The sequence below is a fragment of the Lycorma delicatula genome, chromosome 10, assembly GCF_047948215.1.
Source record: "Lycorma delicatula isolate Av1 chromosome 10, ASM4794821v1, whole genome shotgun sequence".
Lineage (NCBI taxonomy): Eukaryota > Metazoa > Arthropoda > Insecta > Hemiptera > Fulgoridae > Lycorma > Lycorma delicatula.
In genome coordinates this window covers 5,810,793-5,829,098 of record NC_134464.1, presented here as the reverse complement: position 1 = coordinate 5,829,098, position 18,306 = coordinate 5,810,793, and the positions used below count along the sequence as shown (strand labels likewise).

Here is an 18,306-nt window from a genome sequence, read left to right as displayed (position 1 = left end):
AAAAGTTCTACATTAGTAAAGCCATGGAATAAAATACTTTATGATTTACCAACGAGCGAAGACAACAGAGAGCAAAGAGATTGAGGACTACAGTGTGGGATTAGAACTTGAAGATTACAGAAATTATTTATTAAAAACAGGAGAATGTGATGCCACCCATGAAGATATCAAATTGTCGTTGGAGGCCGATGAGTATGATCCTGGTTAAAAAATTTAACTAAGGAAGAAATTATGGAACATGTGGGAGACTCAAATTGTGAGGGTTTAGATGAAGATGCTAATAATGATGGTCACTGACAGTAATACTTGGAAAACCAAAAGAGTATCTAAATTATGTGATTGACTTCATGGAAAAAAGTAAAAATAAAAAAATTTCTGCTTCTTACGAATACTTGTGACATCTTAGGCTTTTGGTTTCAAATGAAATGCGTACTAAGTGCTATGTACAAAAAAAATTATCAGTTTTTTTCAAAGTGCCTTCTGGAATTAAATCTGCTGATTGCACATCTCATGCTCCCAAATCTGGGCCGTGTTCTTCAAACAATTTGCCTAAAAACTAATTTCAGCAGAAAGTATGTGAGTGATAAAAGGTTCTTTGTTCTTTTTTTTTACATAGAGTAATTCATTTATTTAAACATTTCATTTTTACTAAATTGTTGTTGATAGATTACTTTATGTTGTAATTTTATTTTTTTTACATTTTGAACACATTAATCAATTATTTTTTGAAGTTGTATTTTTGTATACAATTTTTAAGCCAAACAAGTAGAAATGTGTAATTCTGTAACTAAATAATATAAATAATGTAACTACTGTAAACTCAATAAGTGTATTTTACAATAAAGTTGGCGTTTTTGTGTTTTAAACCCATAATTCTCAAATATTCATGTTAATCTATACAACCTTGAGCCCCATTAAGTCCGGATGAAGAGTTTTTTACTGTACTGTGAATAGGTGGGCAGTATAATTTAATTTATCAGAAACTGGTAAAATGAATATTTGGATGAATCTTTCAGTGGTTAACCGATTTCTGTGATCGATGAGTAACACCTCATAATAATTCTGCAAATGATAACAATCGTCCACACACATCGCATGCAACCACCAAGGTCCTTGTAAAGTTAAAATCTGAATCTATTCCACACTCTCCATATTCAGTAGATTTGGTGCTTTACAATTTTCCCTTCATTCGCAGTTAAAGAACAATATTAAGTGTATTCATTTCACCATGGATAATGAACTAAGGATGCAGTGAGTTAAAGGAAAGACTGCTTTCTTCATATATGGAATTAGAAAACTAGTTCACCATTAGAAGAAATGTGTAGCTGTAAATGGTGACTACATGGAAAAATAAGTTTAAGATTTGTAGCAAATAAAAAGGACTTTTATGCTATATTTATTTTGTTTGACTATTTCTTTTTATTTGTAAGTTATGAGCAACTGGATATTATATTCCAACCAGCCTTCATATTATTATTTTTTAGAATCATCAGCAATGGTGGCTCACATATAGGTACTCTGGAACTGCATACCAACTATTACCACTTGATATTATCGATAACATTAATATAATGAGTCCTTTTTTCTTTAATTCTTTCTTTATATTTGTATAATATATAATCCTTAAGCTTAATGTCAGTAGCTATCCTCCAGTTTATGAAAAAGACACAAAAATCTTTGTATGGAACTGTTTGGCTATTGTACGCATGCGCATAGGAAGCTGCTGCATGTGAGGCTGTGAGGGAGAGAGAGCACTGTCACTCCTGCAAACAGGGTGCCAACCCTAGCATGTTGGTGGAAGGTAGTTTTTTTTTTACTCCGCGTGTGTTATGCTTGAAAACTGTGTACCTTATTCTTGAATGTGATATAGTGTCAGAGTTATATTATTATCCTGCTTTCAGCTATTCTGATACGATTCATTTTTTTTGGTTCTTTTATTTTACAGAAAACTTTAACCGTGGGCTAGAAAAGGCTCAGAAAAAATTTTCTGGAGCAGCACTTCCACTAATTTTAGCTATGAACTGCCACTGATCATCAGTCAGTTGACTGATTCTGTTCTCCATTACTTTATGTTCTGGACTGATCTTTAAACTTCATCGTGCTTACTAATTCTCACTTTCTGTTATATATATTCCAATTTTTGGCTTTCTCTGTGGCTTTTACCTTCTTTAATATAAACCCAACCAGACTGATTACTTTTTTAAATTTTACCACAAATTTCTCTTCTCTGATATTGTTTTTAAGGTTCTCTTTGTTTGAAATTTTATCAACTCGTGTAATTTTCAGTGCCCTCCTGTAACATCAGCATTCAAAGTCCTTAATTCTTTTTTATTAAAATTATTTCTTTTATTCAGGGCTACACAAGAATCAAGTTATAAATGATGTTTAGAGATGTCTGTTTTGAAATTAAGATGGGACACCAACTAAGTGAATGGGCTATTTTCTAATATCTTGTACTTCTTGTGTTGAGACAAATCATAATTGTTTTTTCTTTATTTACATATTTTAACATTATTTTACACATCTATGTTAAATTTTATATTAGTATACAAAATGCTAGTTTGTATAGTTTTCCAGTTATTAGGTATATTAAATGCAGATAATGTTGCTAACTAATGACTTTCTGCTCTTGTTCTGATTAGAAACTACTTATTTAATAAGTTGAAAACATAATTAGTATTTTTTTAACAAATGAAAGTATGATTTTTAAATGTATTATTCATTGCAACTGATTGCTTTCTTAGGCTATTCTGTTGTTTGTCTGTTAAAATTTAATTAGTATTATTTTTTGCTACAAAAATGCTTTTATAAAATAGTATAAAAACATGGATTTTGTATAGATAATAAATCAATCTATATTGTATTATATAGTATTTTTTTTATTTTGTAATAATAAAAATTCTTAATTTTTTTCAGTCTCCAGAATTTGATACATATTTGGCTCTTGTTCATACAAGATTTTCTACAAATACATTTCCTAGTTGGGAAAGAGCTCATCCTTTAAGGTTAGTTGATTAAAAACATAATAACACAACATTGGTTATGTAAGTACATGTTTATAAACAAAAAAGTTCATGAAAATATAACATTTTAGTTACAGTTTCTAATTAAGTTAATCGATAAAGGTTTTTTCTTTTACATTAATTCTATCCGGTTAGAATTATTTTTCTTTAACTATAATAATAAAAATGTTTTCTGTTGTCAGTTATATTTTTGTTTGAAGGATACAATCGGTATATATTTTTTTAATAAGGTATACAATACCTATATTAAGTGTATTATTTTTAGTTGAATTAACCGATCTGCTAAATAATTATATTGATTTGACTTTCATATTGAACTCATTTTAATTAATTTGTGTAATTTTTGTTTTTATTCAAATTAAAGTTTTTGAGGTGCTATATTTAAACAAAATCTTTTACTTGCCCTTTATGAATTTAGTATAGTTAACAATTTTTCTTACTACATTTAAAAATCCTAAAGGTTTCTTGGCAAAAATTGAATTCGTGCTCCTATGGAATTGAAATTTGAAAGGGATGTGCTAATTATTATCAAACAAATTTTGTTACAGAAGTAGCAACTTGTAAATTACAGAATTATATTTTTTCTTGATCCTATTTTTTAAGTTAGCATTAGAATGGTGAAATACTTTTCTCTATAAGGCTGTTTATTTTTTTATATTTCTATTACGTTATCGGTTTGTGTTAAATTCTATGCTATTAAATTTGTTTTCCTGTGTTAACTTGTTCTTGGCTTTATTTTTTACTATACTTGAGAAAAGGTTGTGTAATGAAATAACTTTCTTTTATTTTGTAGGTATGTAGCTCACAATGGAGAAATCAACACACTACGTGGTAATGTAAATTTTATGAAGGCTCGTGAGGGTGTCATGAAGAGCCCTTTTATTAATTTTGAGTCGCTTAAAAAGCTTTATCCAGTTGTGGAACCTAACTTATCTGATTCTGGTTCTCTGGATTGTGTTCTTGAATTTTTAGTCAATGCAGGTGGAAGATCTTTACCAGAGGTAATAGCGAGTTGAAATTGATCATAAGTTAGTTAATCAAGTAATATTTTTAAAAAAAAGTCTAATTTTTTTAATTTTTTATTGTTTTAAGAGTAAAATCATCCACAGAAAAAGTAGTTAATACACACCAATATTTAAATACTTATTCTACATTTTGTTACTATTCCATTCATTCCAAGCCTTGTTCGTGATTCTTACGATTATTTTTTTCTACTGTATGCAAACAATCAAACGATGTATATTCTGTTACATATATGTGTTTTGTTTCACGTTATAAAAATTGGCCGATTTGATACTTTTCTAAATTAAACTACAGCATAAAATTTAGTTTGATCTCTAAAAATTAGGTTATTTATGTGATAGAAATTTTTGAAATTGTATTAGAAAAAAAATATTTTTATTAATATATTCTGTATTAATGTACTTCCATTTCTCTTTAATTACAGTTATTAGAAAGAATTTTATTTCTTAGAGTGAGTTATTTTACTTGAAAACTTTCCTAAATTAGAATATCAGGTAACAAAAGTACTTTTTTCCTGCATTGTATGAACCGCAAAATAAAAATATCCATTAACTTTTTCATACTAGAACGTTTTTATTGATTTGTTGTTGGATACTTTAGTACTGCTGTATTTGGGTTTTCCCTTTTAACGTGTCTGAAACATTGAAATACTAGTATAAAAAAAAAAAGATTCACATAACATTGCACAAAATCCCACTATTATTAACCCTTCTTACAGCCTCCAATTTTTTTACCAGTTGTTAAAATATTAAAACAGTATGGTGTTTACATGGTACTGTGAAATATCACTTTATTCTAGGTAAAATGCAAATATCGTAGAACAAAGCATATTGTGACACTAGCTGAAGCAAAACTAACCGTCGTCGGTTATGGTGTTATCCATTATAGTTAGACGGTACTGTTATAGATTGCCGATATCTGTGTATATATGTATATGACATGTTGATTTAAATAAGGCAAAAATCAGCAGATAAATTGTTCCTTTGGTGTTGAAAATCTTTTAAATATTTTTTCAGTTGTTTTGGATAACCGAGGTTTCAGTTAAGCTAGTTTCAGTAATAAAACTGTATTGTTCTATTCGGGTGGTCGATGTTATTTAATAACAAAAAGAGGTTCGATAATGTTTAAAGAAATATATAAATAATTACATTTAAGATTAAAGCTGACTTCAAATATAACCTTGATAATAGTTCATCGATTCCCCCACCGCATCCCAAAAAATGCCCAAGCAAGAACAGTAAAATATCGTGAATCTTTCTATTGAATAAAACTGACAATTTTTATAAAAATCTGTACATTTAAAATAATTATTTAAGAAATAAAGATCTAAAATTTAATTAGTCGATGATAATTTTGTTGTACTTTCTTTCTTAATCCTCACACGCTATATGATACCCTCAATAGAAATGAGCAAGTTTCATGAATTTTTCAATCTTATAAAAGCAATTGTTAGTAAAAAAATATTTCATAATCTTAAAAATATTAAATTTATTTTAAGTCAACCAATAAGCTGTTATATATAAGGAATGTCATTACTATTTTTGGCAGTTCTATGAAACATGTCTTTATTTCCAGTTGAATAAGAATGAAAATTTCTCTTACTGTCTTAATCTGATTTTATATATATTATTTGTTAAAAATGCCAGAGTTTAGTGAAAAGTAAGAACAGTCAGCAAAATGTAGTGTTCTCTCTTTATTAATCCAAAATTATTGTAAACACATGTATATGGTATAAATGTATTAGGTAAAAATGTTATAAATTCTATAATTAAAATGACATAATGAAAAGATTTAAACTTTCTGTAGTTGTAAAAGTTCAGCCAATATTAGGAATTTATTATTCGTAAAATACTTTTATAACTTGTTTATCTTTTATTTAAGAGTTTAGATATATTTAAAAACTTAGCTTTTTTTGCCATTTTTATAGTAATTGTATTATTCTAAAAACCTCATAATCAGTGATTTAGTAGTCTTGTTACGTATTTAAACATTAAATTTTATTTTTTTGAATTCCAGATAGATTTTATTTATTAATTATTTGGGAACTTTTTTTTAGTAGTGCATGTATTATTATCAATTTATTAAGTCTATAAGCTATTGAATATTTATTTATGTTGAACACACTTGCATTACTTTTATTTGAATGTATGTCTGTATGTAGCGTACACTGATATCCCAAAGATACTCTTATGTCACTTTTTTTTATTAATGTTTAGTAGGTTTGATTATGTAAATACTTTCTTTTTAATAGTTTAGTCTCTAAATAATTTATCTGTAAAATAATTTTTGCATGCATTGTCAATTGGGATTTGTTTGATTTTAGCTGTATGAATCTGTCTTGACATTTGTGTACATATTGTCCAATGTTGTGGCTCAACCAGGATATTGAGAGACTAACAAACTAAAATTTCTTATAAATGCAGTTTATTACTCTAAATAACAACAACAATAATAATGAATATATGATATACAAAATAGTAATTCAAATAAGGACAAGATTTGTTTAAAGACAATTAAATTACGAGGCTCGGCTTATAAATTTTGCACATATATGCATAGCATGGGAACGAAAAGAGATATTGGCATGAAATACAAAATGAATAAAAGTACAATACCTTAGCTACAAAATGCAATATTTGTTTTTTAAAATAATCCCCGTTTACACTGTTACACTTTTTCCAACATGTGATGTTTTTACATTCCATCACTGAAAAATTCTGGCGGGCTTTCTTGGATCCAATTGGCCAGAGCTTCCTTCATCTCATCATCGGTGGTGTATTGATTACTTTTGAGATCGCTCTTGAGATGACGGAAGAAGTGGAAGTTGCACAGAGCCAAATTTGGCAAGTATGGTGGATACAGAATAGGCTCAAACTTCAGCTTGCGGCCTCTGTAGTGACATGCAATGTTGTGAGGCTGCACGTTATCATGTTGCAAGATTATGGGCATGGTGATCTTTCAAATGCAACACTCGTTGTCTGAGGTCTCTTAACGTCTCAATGTACCGTTCAGAGTTTACAGTCATTCCATGTTCTGGATACTGAGTCACATAAACGTGTTTGGCATCCCAAAATATTGTCAAAAGGAGTTTCTTCACAGAGGCTTGAGTTTTGAATATTTTGGATTTTGTTAATTCATAATGTCTGTATTCCATGCTTTGCCTTTTTTCTCCAGGTCGTAATGATGTACCCAACTCTCATCCCCAGTCACAATATTGAAAAGGAAGTTGTTTTTCTTCAGCATGATAGCGCTATAAAAGTTCTTCACAACATTCGACATGACACTCCTGTGTTCACCGTCAGTTTGTGCAGTACCCATCATGCACAGATTTTACGGTAACCCGGTTGCTCAATAATATGGCTTACTCTATCTTTAGATAGGGAATCTTGGAGAGCTGCATCAAACCAGTCAAATGACTGAAGACAAAAAAAAAAACTCGTTCTTTAGATATGCCTAACTGAATACCAGTTTGTTGCCGGGTGATTCGCTGGTCACTTTGAAGCAAATCGACCACCTCCTTTCAATGTCTCTTGTCAGTCACAGAAACTGGTCACTACTGTGAGGTGCGTCCTCAATTGTCACTTTACCAGCTTCACATTCGTGAAATTTCAACGCCATATTATAAATTTTACTACCATAAACCGCTTTTAAACGATGAAATATATTTGTAGGATTCACATTTTCTGCTGTTAAAAATTTGATTACTACACGCTGTTTTAACCACGGTGATGTATTGAACATACTCGACTCCATTTTAACTACTACTGAAAAGAAATCGGTAAATGGAGTTCAATGCATTGCAGGTTTGTAGAGGGGGATTTTAGCTATCATGTGCTGTCACGCCCAACTCGATAGTACCTTTTGTCTCTATGTAGCATGCTATTTTGCAAAATTTATCAGTAGAGCCTTGTATAAAAACCAGAAAATAGTCCAATTTACAGAAATTGTTATAATAACCGCTAATATTAATACCTAGTATTTCATTAACAACAAGATAACACTAGAAAAGTCTAAAGTTCATACGATTCAATTTCTGTGAATATTACTTTTACTGACTACAGTAGAACTATCCTTACACTTTATAAATGAATTTAATACTGTCACTTCCACTGATAGCTTACTGAACAACTACCTGCATTCACGCACTGTCCACAATGGAATGTTCATGTCATACTCTTCACTCGTTACTACATGCTTATTGATATTGCCACCACCACAACTGGGTCAAACTCAGGGTTGAAAACTACTCTTGTCTGTTGTCATGACTATGCCGAACAGGCCTCACAGAGCTACTGACTCTCTCCGCTGTTCCTGCAGTATTTATATAACCTGGCCTGCAGAAGCAGTACCCGCCTCATCCCTTAACTGTAAACTGTAGAAGCATAATAATTTTCATCGTCAGGACCCTTACATTTTCCTGTAAATTCTTATTTCGGTTCAGTAACTTTTCTGGTCGAACAACAGCTTTTGAAGGTTAATTTGTGTGTATTACAAAGAACATAGTGTTAAATGAAGCTGTTAGTCAGAGAAAAAAATATCTTTTAGTTCCTTTTGGATTCTTCTTTTCATTATTATTTTTTCTTACTTTCTTTCTTCTTAATTGGAACTCTTTTCCATTATACTGGTCCTGTTACAATATTATAAACTTGTAATATAGTGAACTTTGTTTCATACAATTATTTTTTTATTTATTATTATTTTACTCATTACTGTGTTATTAGGCCGTGATGACAATGGTGCCTGAGGCTTGGCAGAATGACCAAACAATGCCAGTGGAGAAAAGAGATTTTTACCATTGGTCTGCATGTGCTATGGAACCATGGGATGGCCCTGCACTTCTCACATTCACTGATGGACGTTATATTGGTGCCATTCTTGACAGGTAAGTTGTTATTTTGTTATTTTATTGTGTGCATATTTTTGTACTTAATAGACTTATACAATATACTTATCATTTTTGTTAACAGAAATGGTTTGCGTCCTTCTCGATTTTATGTTCTGAAAGATAACATTATGGTTATGGCCTCAGAAGTTGGTGTTTATGATACTGAACCAGAAAATGTGTCGCTTAAGGTATGTATTTATTGTAGCTATTTACATTTGATTAGTATTTATTCCTCGGTTATGAATAGTATCAGTCAGTAGTAGGAAGGAAAAAGGAAAAATTTGATGTTGAATTTCATTTTAAAAAAAATCTTGAAAATTTTAATTGCTGTTATACATAGCTGTGGTGACAGATTTTCCTTTTGCTAGACACACCAATTCTTTTCAGTTCAAGTAACAGAAGTGTACACCATTTTTATTATATAAATAAATTCAGTTTCAGGATATTTGAGTGTGACTGGAATTTAAGGCCAGAGTCTTTTTTAAAATAATCAGTTCCTTGTTTAAGGTCTTAGTGTTAAAAAAAAACTCAAGGTGCATTTAATGACATTACTAAAATCTTTTATTTTCAAATTTCCTCTTGACCGTCATTCTTGTTTTGTCTTGTGCCACTTGGAATTACATTTACCTCTTTCTTGAACCATTCTGAAATGTCACTTACGTAGAATTCTGAATATCCTCCACTCTTTCATGAATGATAAAAGTAAGTGCACTTACAACAAATTGCAGGAAGATGTTATAAAACAAACTTTTGAACAATAATCCACTTCATTTCTGAAAGTTTTGACTGATTTATTAATCAAATTACTTGTGTAATTTTAAGAAATTTTAAGAATTAACTTTCTTTATAATAATATTCAAAATATTAGGGAGCTTAAAAGTTTAAAAAGATTTAACTTAAAAAAAATATTATGGAAATTTTTGTTAAGTATAATCAAGTAGGATTGTCTTAAAAACTTTTTTTCTTAAAAAAAAAGGTAGTTTTACACTACCTTTATTTACAAGGTAGTGTACACAAGGTTTTATTTACACATTATACAAGGAGTGATAAAAAAACCTCTGAGACTAGGCCTATAAGAAAAACTGCTGTTTTAAATTTGGATATCATTTTCTTTAAAGAAGTTTTCTTTTTCAATGTTGAACAACTCTAAGTACTTTGCCCGCATGTGGAATCTTCTGAAGAAATCCTGTTCTTTAAGCAAGTCAAGCATCTTTTATATCTCACATTAAATGTTCTGTATGATATCAAATGGGTGAATTTAGTTTGAGCTTCTTGTGGAAGGGGTGAGAATGATGGGCCAAATATGGCAGTTAGAGGGGTTGGAATGATAATCAGTTATTTCACCTGCGAAACACAATTTTTAAGTTGTGTAGGAGAAACATAGTGATGATGTAGCACCCGATTGGTCTTACAATCGGGTGCTACATCATCAATTACGATTTGGGTTGTTTATTTACCTCTGATGCCTCAGAATGTCATAGTAGAACTTGGCTGACTTTCTGGGGTGAGTTGACATTACACTATTTAAAAATATTGAAAAAACTATTGATCATGCTCCTGACTTACTCTCAACCTTTTCAATCTAGGTGTGATATTTCTCTGTAAAGACTTCCGTTTAGTTTCTCGATTTTAGACGCACATCTAACTCTTAGTCACTAGTGATGACCCTTGATATGAAGTTTGACAACCATAGCTCCAAAGCCTGATGATGGAGATCCTGATAAATTTCAACACGTGCTCCCGCTGCTCAGGTTGAGAGGCATAACTCATATAGGCAACTGCTCGTTGCCGCTGTGAATGCTCAGCTACACTGTGCTTTGTGTATTTTTTAAGAAATGTAGTGTCAGAATTTTTTATCAAATCTTGATTTATTTGGCTTTAGGTAAAGATCAATTCACTGGCTTATCACGTGCTGGGTTTAATTCATTGCGTTTTCTTTACTGTATAATTTTATTTTTAATATTATATTATAAGTAAATTACTGATTTGGTATTTAATTTTCCATTTACTGAATAAACAAATAAATAAATAACTATTCCTGCAGGAGGCTTTTTGCCTTACGATTGAAATGGAATTTTTAGAAAAATGTTAGCAATGTGTTGATATATTAGTCGTCTTTTATTAATGGTTGACTGTGGACAAGCTGCCGTAAAGTAAGAAAATGTTTTTATTCTGGTAAAGACACCGACTATGTTACCTTATAATTTTATTGGTAATAATTCAATTGTATTCTGTGTTTTCATTTAGACACTAGTGCACTGGTCTACTCTCCTTTTCCTTCATGCTTATGGCCTGGATAATTGGTTGTATAATGGTAAAGCTTTTTTTTTTAATTTATTGGCTAAAGAAAATTTGTAATAAATAGAATTAAGAACTTAAAAAATTACAAATGTTTTGTAGTATTGTTTATATTTTAAATTGTATAATTTATTGGTAATAAAAAGCGTAGATAATGTTTTTTGCTTGAAACGTGGTCATTCCAACCCCATAGGTGAAGGCACCCATCTTGTGACGTTACCGGTCGCCACACCACCCCTTCCGTTCTGAGCCCTGAGGGGCTTTACCGGATTGAAACGTGGTCAGCTATTATACATTCGTATGAAAAAGGTTTTGATGATTTTGTTAGACTTCTAATTTATTATCAAGGTTTTATGTTTTTTGTTATAGAGCCGATTGAAACCTGGTCGAATGTTGTTAGTTGATACTAAAGAAAAAACAATTATACAAGATGTTGAATTAAAAATGAAAATTTCTCGCAGTCGACCCCATTCTGATTGGTTAAAAGAACAGGTGAGAAATTTTAAATCTATTTTGAATAATAACCTGTAATTAATTATAATAAATCTGGTGGTTTATTTGTTTTATTATTATATTTCTCATTCAAATTTTTTTCTACTCATTTATTGAAGTGTATTAATTGTTTTTAATAAATTGTTAGGAATATTACTGTCAAAGAAATTTGAAATAATTCCTGTGGATGATCTGCTTTTATTGAAGTAAGCAATGCATATTGTTACTTACAAGGAAAATGCATATACTTTGTTAATGAGATCTGAAAGTTGATATTGTGATTGCAATATACTTTCTTTATGAAATTTTTTAGATCTCCATGTACTGTTGTTATCTTTTGTAGTGTGAATTTTTTGTTTTGTGTTAATGATAACTTGTTTTTAGGCTATTTTAAACATCTACTTGTTATAATTATTCTGAAATAATGTTGTTAACACTGTAGTCATCGAGTAATTTACATGATTTGTATTTAAACTCTAATTTTATAACAGAATGAAATTTGTCTTGGTGTCTGTGTTGTGTCACTACCATAAGATTGTACATGTTAAATAAAATTGTTCTGTTATTAATATTTTATTTATTAGTTCAATCTATAGATACAAAAGCTTACATAATATTCATAGAAGGTGTTCAACTTAAAAGTAGGCCTATTGTTATTTAAGAGACTAATAATATTTATATGTTTAAAATTAGTAATAGTGATGTAGTATTTTTAAAATTATTATCAATAATACATTATGCATAGTGTATTGCTAAAAGAATTTCTAAGTGTTAATGAATTGAGTCTTATTTTATCAAAATAAAATATAAAATTAACAGATGATAAATGAAAAACTAACATTTGATTTATTTCAATATAATTATGAAGGAAAATTATGAAAATAATAACCAATATTAGACAAATTTATTTATTTTATATATGTTATGTGTTTCATGATCTGCATAATTTAATTTAAAAACTAAATGCTTAGCAGTAGTTTTGTATTTAAATGACTTAAAAGTACTTGTACTTTTGTACTGAAATGATCATTTCAAACTGTTGATGGGTTATGTTTTTCATTACCTGATTTGTGATATTGGTAGCCTTAATTACTGCAGAGCTTGCATCACCTTCCAGTTGTAATTAATTACTCATTGAATAGAATCAACCGGTTAAGATTTAATCCTGTTTCTAAATTCTTCTTTTCTAGAATGTTCTGTTTTTCATAGGCAAGTCTTCAGTTTACAAATCTATTATTTAAATTAATTCTTTAAAATTAATTTTTTAATTTTTGTCAGTCGTCTAATTTGATGAACTTCTCTTTTACTTCCTGTTCTGCTTAAAACTTTATAGCTTATCTTTCTATATTATGCCATCAGATATGTCTTTTCTAATTTACATAAAGAAGTGTTTAGTTTTTGCCATATCCTTCCTTTTATTACCAAATTAATTATCACTGGATATCATTCTTTTTAAAGCCCAGTAAGAAGCGGCCTTATTCTTTCCACAAGATTCTGAAAATGAACTTCTCAATTTTGTAATTCATTTTAAAACCTTTTCATTCTTCTTTTTTTAAGTTATTTAATTTCACAATTATTCTGTAGCATCACAATTTTTGAAAGCCTCTAGTTTTCCTATTTTTAGTCCACGTTTCAGTACCATAAAATGTAACTTAACATTTTAAAGAATTTTTTCTTAATAAAATCATCTAAATCTGTTATCAGCAAATTTCTTATTGCACGATTATATATTTACATTTGTACCTGCTTTTGATGTCTTACATAATTCATTTTTTGAAATTTTACTCCTTAAATTTTAAATTCCTTCTGCTTTTCTAATATATTATGTTCTCTTGTTTTACATAACTTAATTTGAAAATAAATAAATAAAATAAAATTTTTATTTTATTTTCTCTCCTGATTATGAATCCATTTGTTCATTACTTTCCAACACGTTTTTAGTTTCAAGTGAAATAGAATTCTGAGAGATCAGATTTTTCTTCTAGTTCCTTTATTATTATGATTAATTTTATTTTTAACGTAACCATACAAGTTAAATAAATTTCATTATTTAATCAGTGCTGTAAGTATATTATTCTACTCTAAGTTATCTTAATCACTTCAGTACATAATAATATTATATGGATCGTGTCAGGAATGGTAGATGTATTATTTGTGATTAACAAAATGCTCTGCCTTTATATTTGCCATGAATGATGAAGGAGTTCGGTGGAAACCTTGAACAGAAATGCCAAAAAATATAATATTATAGTTAACAAGTACAAGTGATTATATCCCAAATTAATGTGTAAAAATAGTACTGGAAATAATAGAAAAAGGAAGTGTATGTGAAGATAATAAATAGATTATTAAAACCAGTACAGAAAGAATAACAATCATGAAATTGTTTATTGAGATTACTTGTACACATTAGATGAGGGTGAAAATGAATTAATGAATCAATTAACGAATTAATTACTACATAGTGCTTGTGTGTGGGAGTATGAAAATGAACATTTTGTAGCATATGAAAAATGTTAGGATTTAATTTAGTATTAAAAACACATCAATATTAATATTTTAAAAGAACATTTTTTCATTTAAAATAAATAAGATGGATCGGTAGGAAGATCAGTAATTTATTAAAAACTGGCATTGAAATCATAAAAAGCCCCTTATCTTGGATCAAAGTGTGACTCTCTGTTAATTGAAAATAGCCAATTTCTTTCTAATGGATTCCAACAATTTTTTTTCCAATTTGTCTTATAATTAAAAAAAAAAGTTCATTAATATCAGATAGTTAAATTTACTGTGGAAAGGGAAGCTACTTAAATAAATTTCCAAGTGGATAAAATAAGATATAAATACAATAAAAATAAGTTTGGTATATTAATTAGGAAGATTTTTTTATTACAGAAAGATTTGTTACTTTTGCATTAATTATTAAAAGTTACTTCTAATGGAAGGAAATATATGTACATAATTTTTTTCTTTGGAATAGCAAAATGTTCCATCATGAGAAGATATCTCTAATTTCAATGTACAGGCAATCTTCGACTTTCATATAATTCATTTCTAGATTCTAATTCAAAAGTTTAGTATTATACTCTCTTGTTAAAGCAAGTGTTCGATTAGAAATAAATATTTAACACCTTTTTGTTATAAAATTTATTTTCTATTAATTGGATGTACAGCAGTATTTATTTACTATTTTTAACACATATTTAGCCAATTCATCTTTTAATTTAATATTTTGTAAACGAGCTGTTTACTTGAATTAGTGACTGAAGTACTTCACGATATCTTACTGAATGCAATTTCCAGCCATTAAATAAACTGACATTTTCTTGAATTATGAAAAACCAGTTTAGAACAATTCTTCTTACGCTGGACCAATCTTGTAATGCAACAGTCGTTCCATTTATTCGGTTTGTTAATCTTGCCTTTTGAAATATTTATCAAACTATTGGTATTTTTAATGTTATCTTATTTTGTCTTTTTTAAACAGAAAATAACATTTAGGATTTAGACTATACCGATTAAGCATATAAGTTTTCCCACTTTTTATTGTTTAATAACTTGATTTTTTCTTCAGTTGTACAAGTATACTGCTTTTTATTTATCAAATTTCACTGTGTTTCTACTTATTGAATAGTAGAAACAGAAAATGTAAATGTAAATTACGACGTATAGCTGAAAATGAAATTTTCAGCTATAATAAATAAATTTTCAGCTGTGTTTCTACTTATTGAATAGTAGAAACAGAAAATGTAAATGTAAATTACGACGTATAGCTGAAAATGAAATTTAAGAAAGATAAAGAGAAAAAATGTAAGGTTAAATAACCATGTGAAATATAAATCTAAATTTTATAAGAAACTGTTACTATAAAGAAATGACCAAGGCATATGCCCAGTCAACCAAAATGTAGCTCAGATTCTGAAAAGAAGCATGTTACTGTTTAATAATTCATATTAATCATGCATAGTGTTGTTGAACTCATGAGTGGAAAGATTTATGTACAATATTAGTATGTATCAATGATTAGTTGAGAGGAAACAGCATAATATGTATATATTTACTTACGGCAACTTTTGGGCTGTTTGAATCTCAAATGGCGTATTTAGGAGTAAGGAGTATTTGGTTGACTGAATTGTTCAGAAGTAGAATGTTTGAAAGCCAAGAACCAACATAGTAGTTTGGTGCATAAGATCATTTCTTTTTTTTGCATTGGTTAAGGAACTTTTTTTTTTTATTAACAACAGTTATAATTTTAATTAAACTTTTTCAGATAATATTTTTATGTATACTAATTATAATAGAAATGAAAAATTTTCAATAAGTTATGAAGTAGTGAAAAGACTGTTTAACATATTGCTTGTGTTTTTATAACATATTTTTGTACTTGTGTTTTTATATATTATTGAAATTTTAAAAATATACATAATTTTTTTATTTTTAAAAAAGAAATCTGTTTGATCAATCATTTTTTAACCTAAGACTATTTATAACATACATAATGTCTGTGTTTAATAATTCTTTTAGTATTTTATTAAAAATTTAATTAATATAATAAAATTTTTATTGTGTTGTTTTTGTTTCCATATGTGACTAATTTTATTTTTATGTTTATTTATATTGTGTGGCTGTATGAATTTCTTCAGGCGGTGAGTTTTTAAAACAATCGAAAACATTTTCTGTTACATGTGTGTAGTTGTATGTATATTTGCTTGTATTTATATATGTTTTTTTATATACTCTATCACTAAGGAGTAAAAAGCATTTTATATATATATATATATATATATTTTTAGTTTTGCTTCTTCATCTTTTCTGTTAAATATTTTTATTTTTTTGCTTCAGTTGATTATTTTTTGTTGCTTATTTTAAAAAAGGTGGAATAGATAGTTTGTTGAAGATTTAAAAATGCTTTTTTTGTATATTTTCTTTGTTTTATAAAAAGATTATATAATTCTATTTCATAAATGTAATATCTACTTCTTTCTTTTTTGTGCATGTATATTTTTCCATTTAAGTGTAATTTATTTTGAAGTGTTTCTTATATTAATGGACCTCCATCTGGGCTTGTATTCTTCAGTTTTATGTTTTATAATGCTTCAAATAATCCGTGGAAAAATTTCTTTATAGTTAAATAATTAAATTAACTATATGTTAATTATTACATATTTTTATTTAGTTGTGCATGTCATGGTCAAATGCAGTTCATATTTCCATTTTGGAAAACAATTAAACATATTACAGGATTAAAATAAAACAATTAATATGTTATGTCACAAGACATTCATGTGCATTTTATTTTTCTCAAATGTACGCGATAATTTCTGTTTACTCACTTCAGTAATTTATTTCTCAACAAATTATACATTTTATGTAGGTGCTTATGTATTTTACTTTGTGGGTTACTTTTAAATACTATTTTATCTTTTTTAATCGCTGTTATATCACCAGCATTAAAAATCACGTTATTTGCTTTGTCATATTCAATTTTGTCTCCTCCAAAGCACTTTCATTTTTTGTCTCAAGTCTGCTTCTTCTTCCCTATAAATTTCCTGTCAGCTTTCTGCATGGATCTGGTTACGGGTTACTTCAAATCTTTCAATTCGGAATTCCTCTTTTACTGATGGAAGTTGGAAAGTTGAGTCAAGTTGTCTGCAGCTTAATGTATTCTGACTATACCTACCCGTTAAGTACGATATGTTTTTTATTAATTTTTTTATCTCTATTGGAGATAATTTTATAGAAACATGTTTTGTATCGTTTCTTTTATTTCTTCGTTTTAACGAAAAATTAATGCATGTAAAATTTATGTTTATATTCTTCATCTAAATAATTTTATTATCATTTTTTTAAGAAAATGCCACGTATCATTTTTATTATATAATTTTTACAACTGCCTTTTTTGTACATATGTCGTCTACCTCTTTTACTTTCTGATTGGAATGTAGATTCCATTAAAATTGGTATGTAAATATTTCCATGGCAGTTTTTATGTGATGTTATCAGGTTGTTTGACTTTTAAATGAGCCAGACTGTGATGAAAAATTTCTAAAAAAAATATATTTTTTTAACATAAATTATCATTCATTCTTTCCCTTGATCAGTTTGTTATTTATTGGATCAAGCTGTAGACCACAGACCTCCCATTTAATTCTGTCTTCACAATTGCTTTTCAAAATCTTTCTCCATTTCTATTCTCTTCTAGTCTTCTTTTATGTAGTTTAAACATCTTTTCTACTAAATCTTTTTCCTATTGTATTAAAATTATTTCTTTTGCTAGTTTTTCACTTGGCATTCTATGTATGGGCTCAAATCATCATAATCTACCTTGTTAGATTATCTTTTATAGTACTGTATACCTTCTCTTATTGGCAGCTTTTTTTATTCTATCTATTCTTGTCTTTCCTACCATGATTTTTAAAAACTTCATCTCAGTCATCTGTTTTATTGTGTTCTGTTCTTTCATTATCGATATACAGGATCATTGAAAAAGGTTTCAGCAATTTAAAAAAAAAAAAATCTTAGAAACTACTAGAGATAATCAAACAAGTAAATTCACCAACTTAAAAAGGTTTTTTATATACCTTA

The 18,306-nt window shown here is 28.4% G+C and overlaps 1 protein-coding gene across 2 annotated transcripts in view; it reads left to right on the top strand.

The window, feature by feature from the left end:
• The window catches only part of LOC142331019 (uncharacterized), a 316,345-nt gene that overhangs the window by 139,842 nt on the left and 158,197 nt on the right, over window positions 1-18,306 (top strand). For both annotated transcript variants that reach the window (XM_075376587.1, XM_075376588.1), the window contains exons 7-11: window positions 2,917-3,005; window positions 3,817-4,024; window positions 8,768-8,928; window positions 9,014-9,119; window positions 11,599-11,721. In XM_075376587.1, the coding sequence (XP_075232702.1) occupies window positions 2,917-3,005; window positions 3,817-4,024; window positions 8,768-8,928; window positions 9,014-9,119; window positions 11,599-11,721 (687 nt within the window). The remainder of the gene's footprint in view (window positions 1-2,916; window positions 3,006-3,816; window positions 4,025-8,767; window positions 8,929-9,013; window positions 9,120-11,598; window positions 11,722-18,306) is intronic.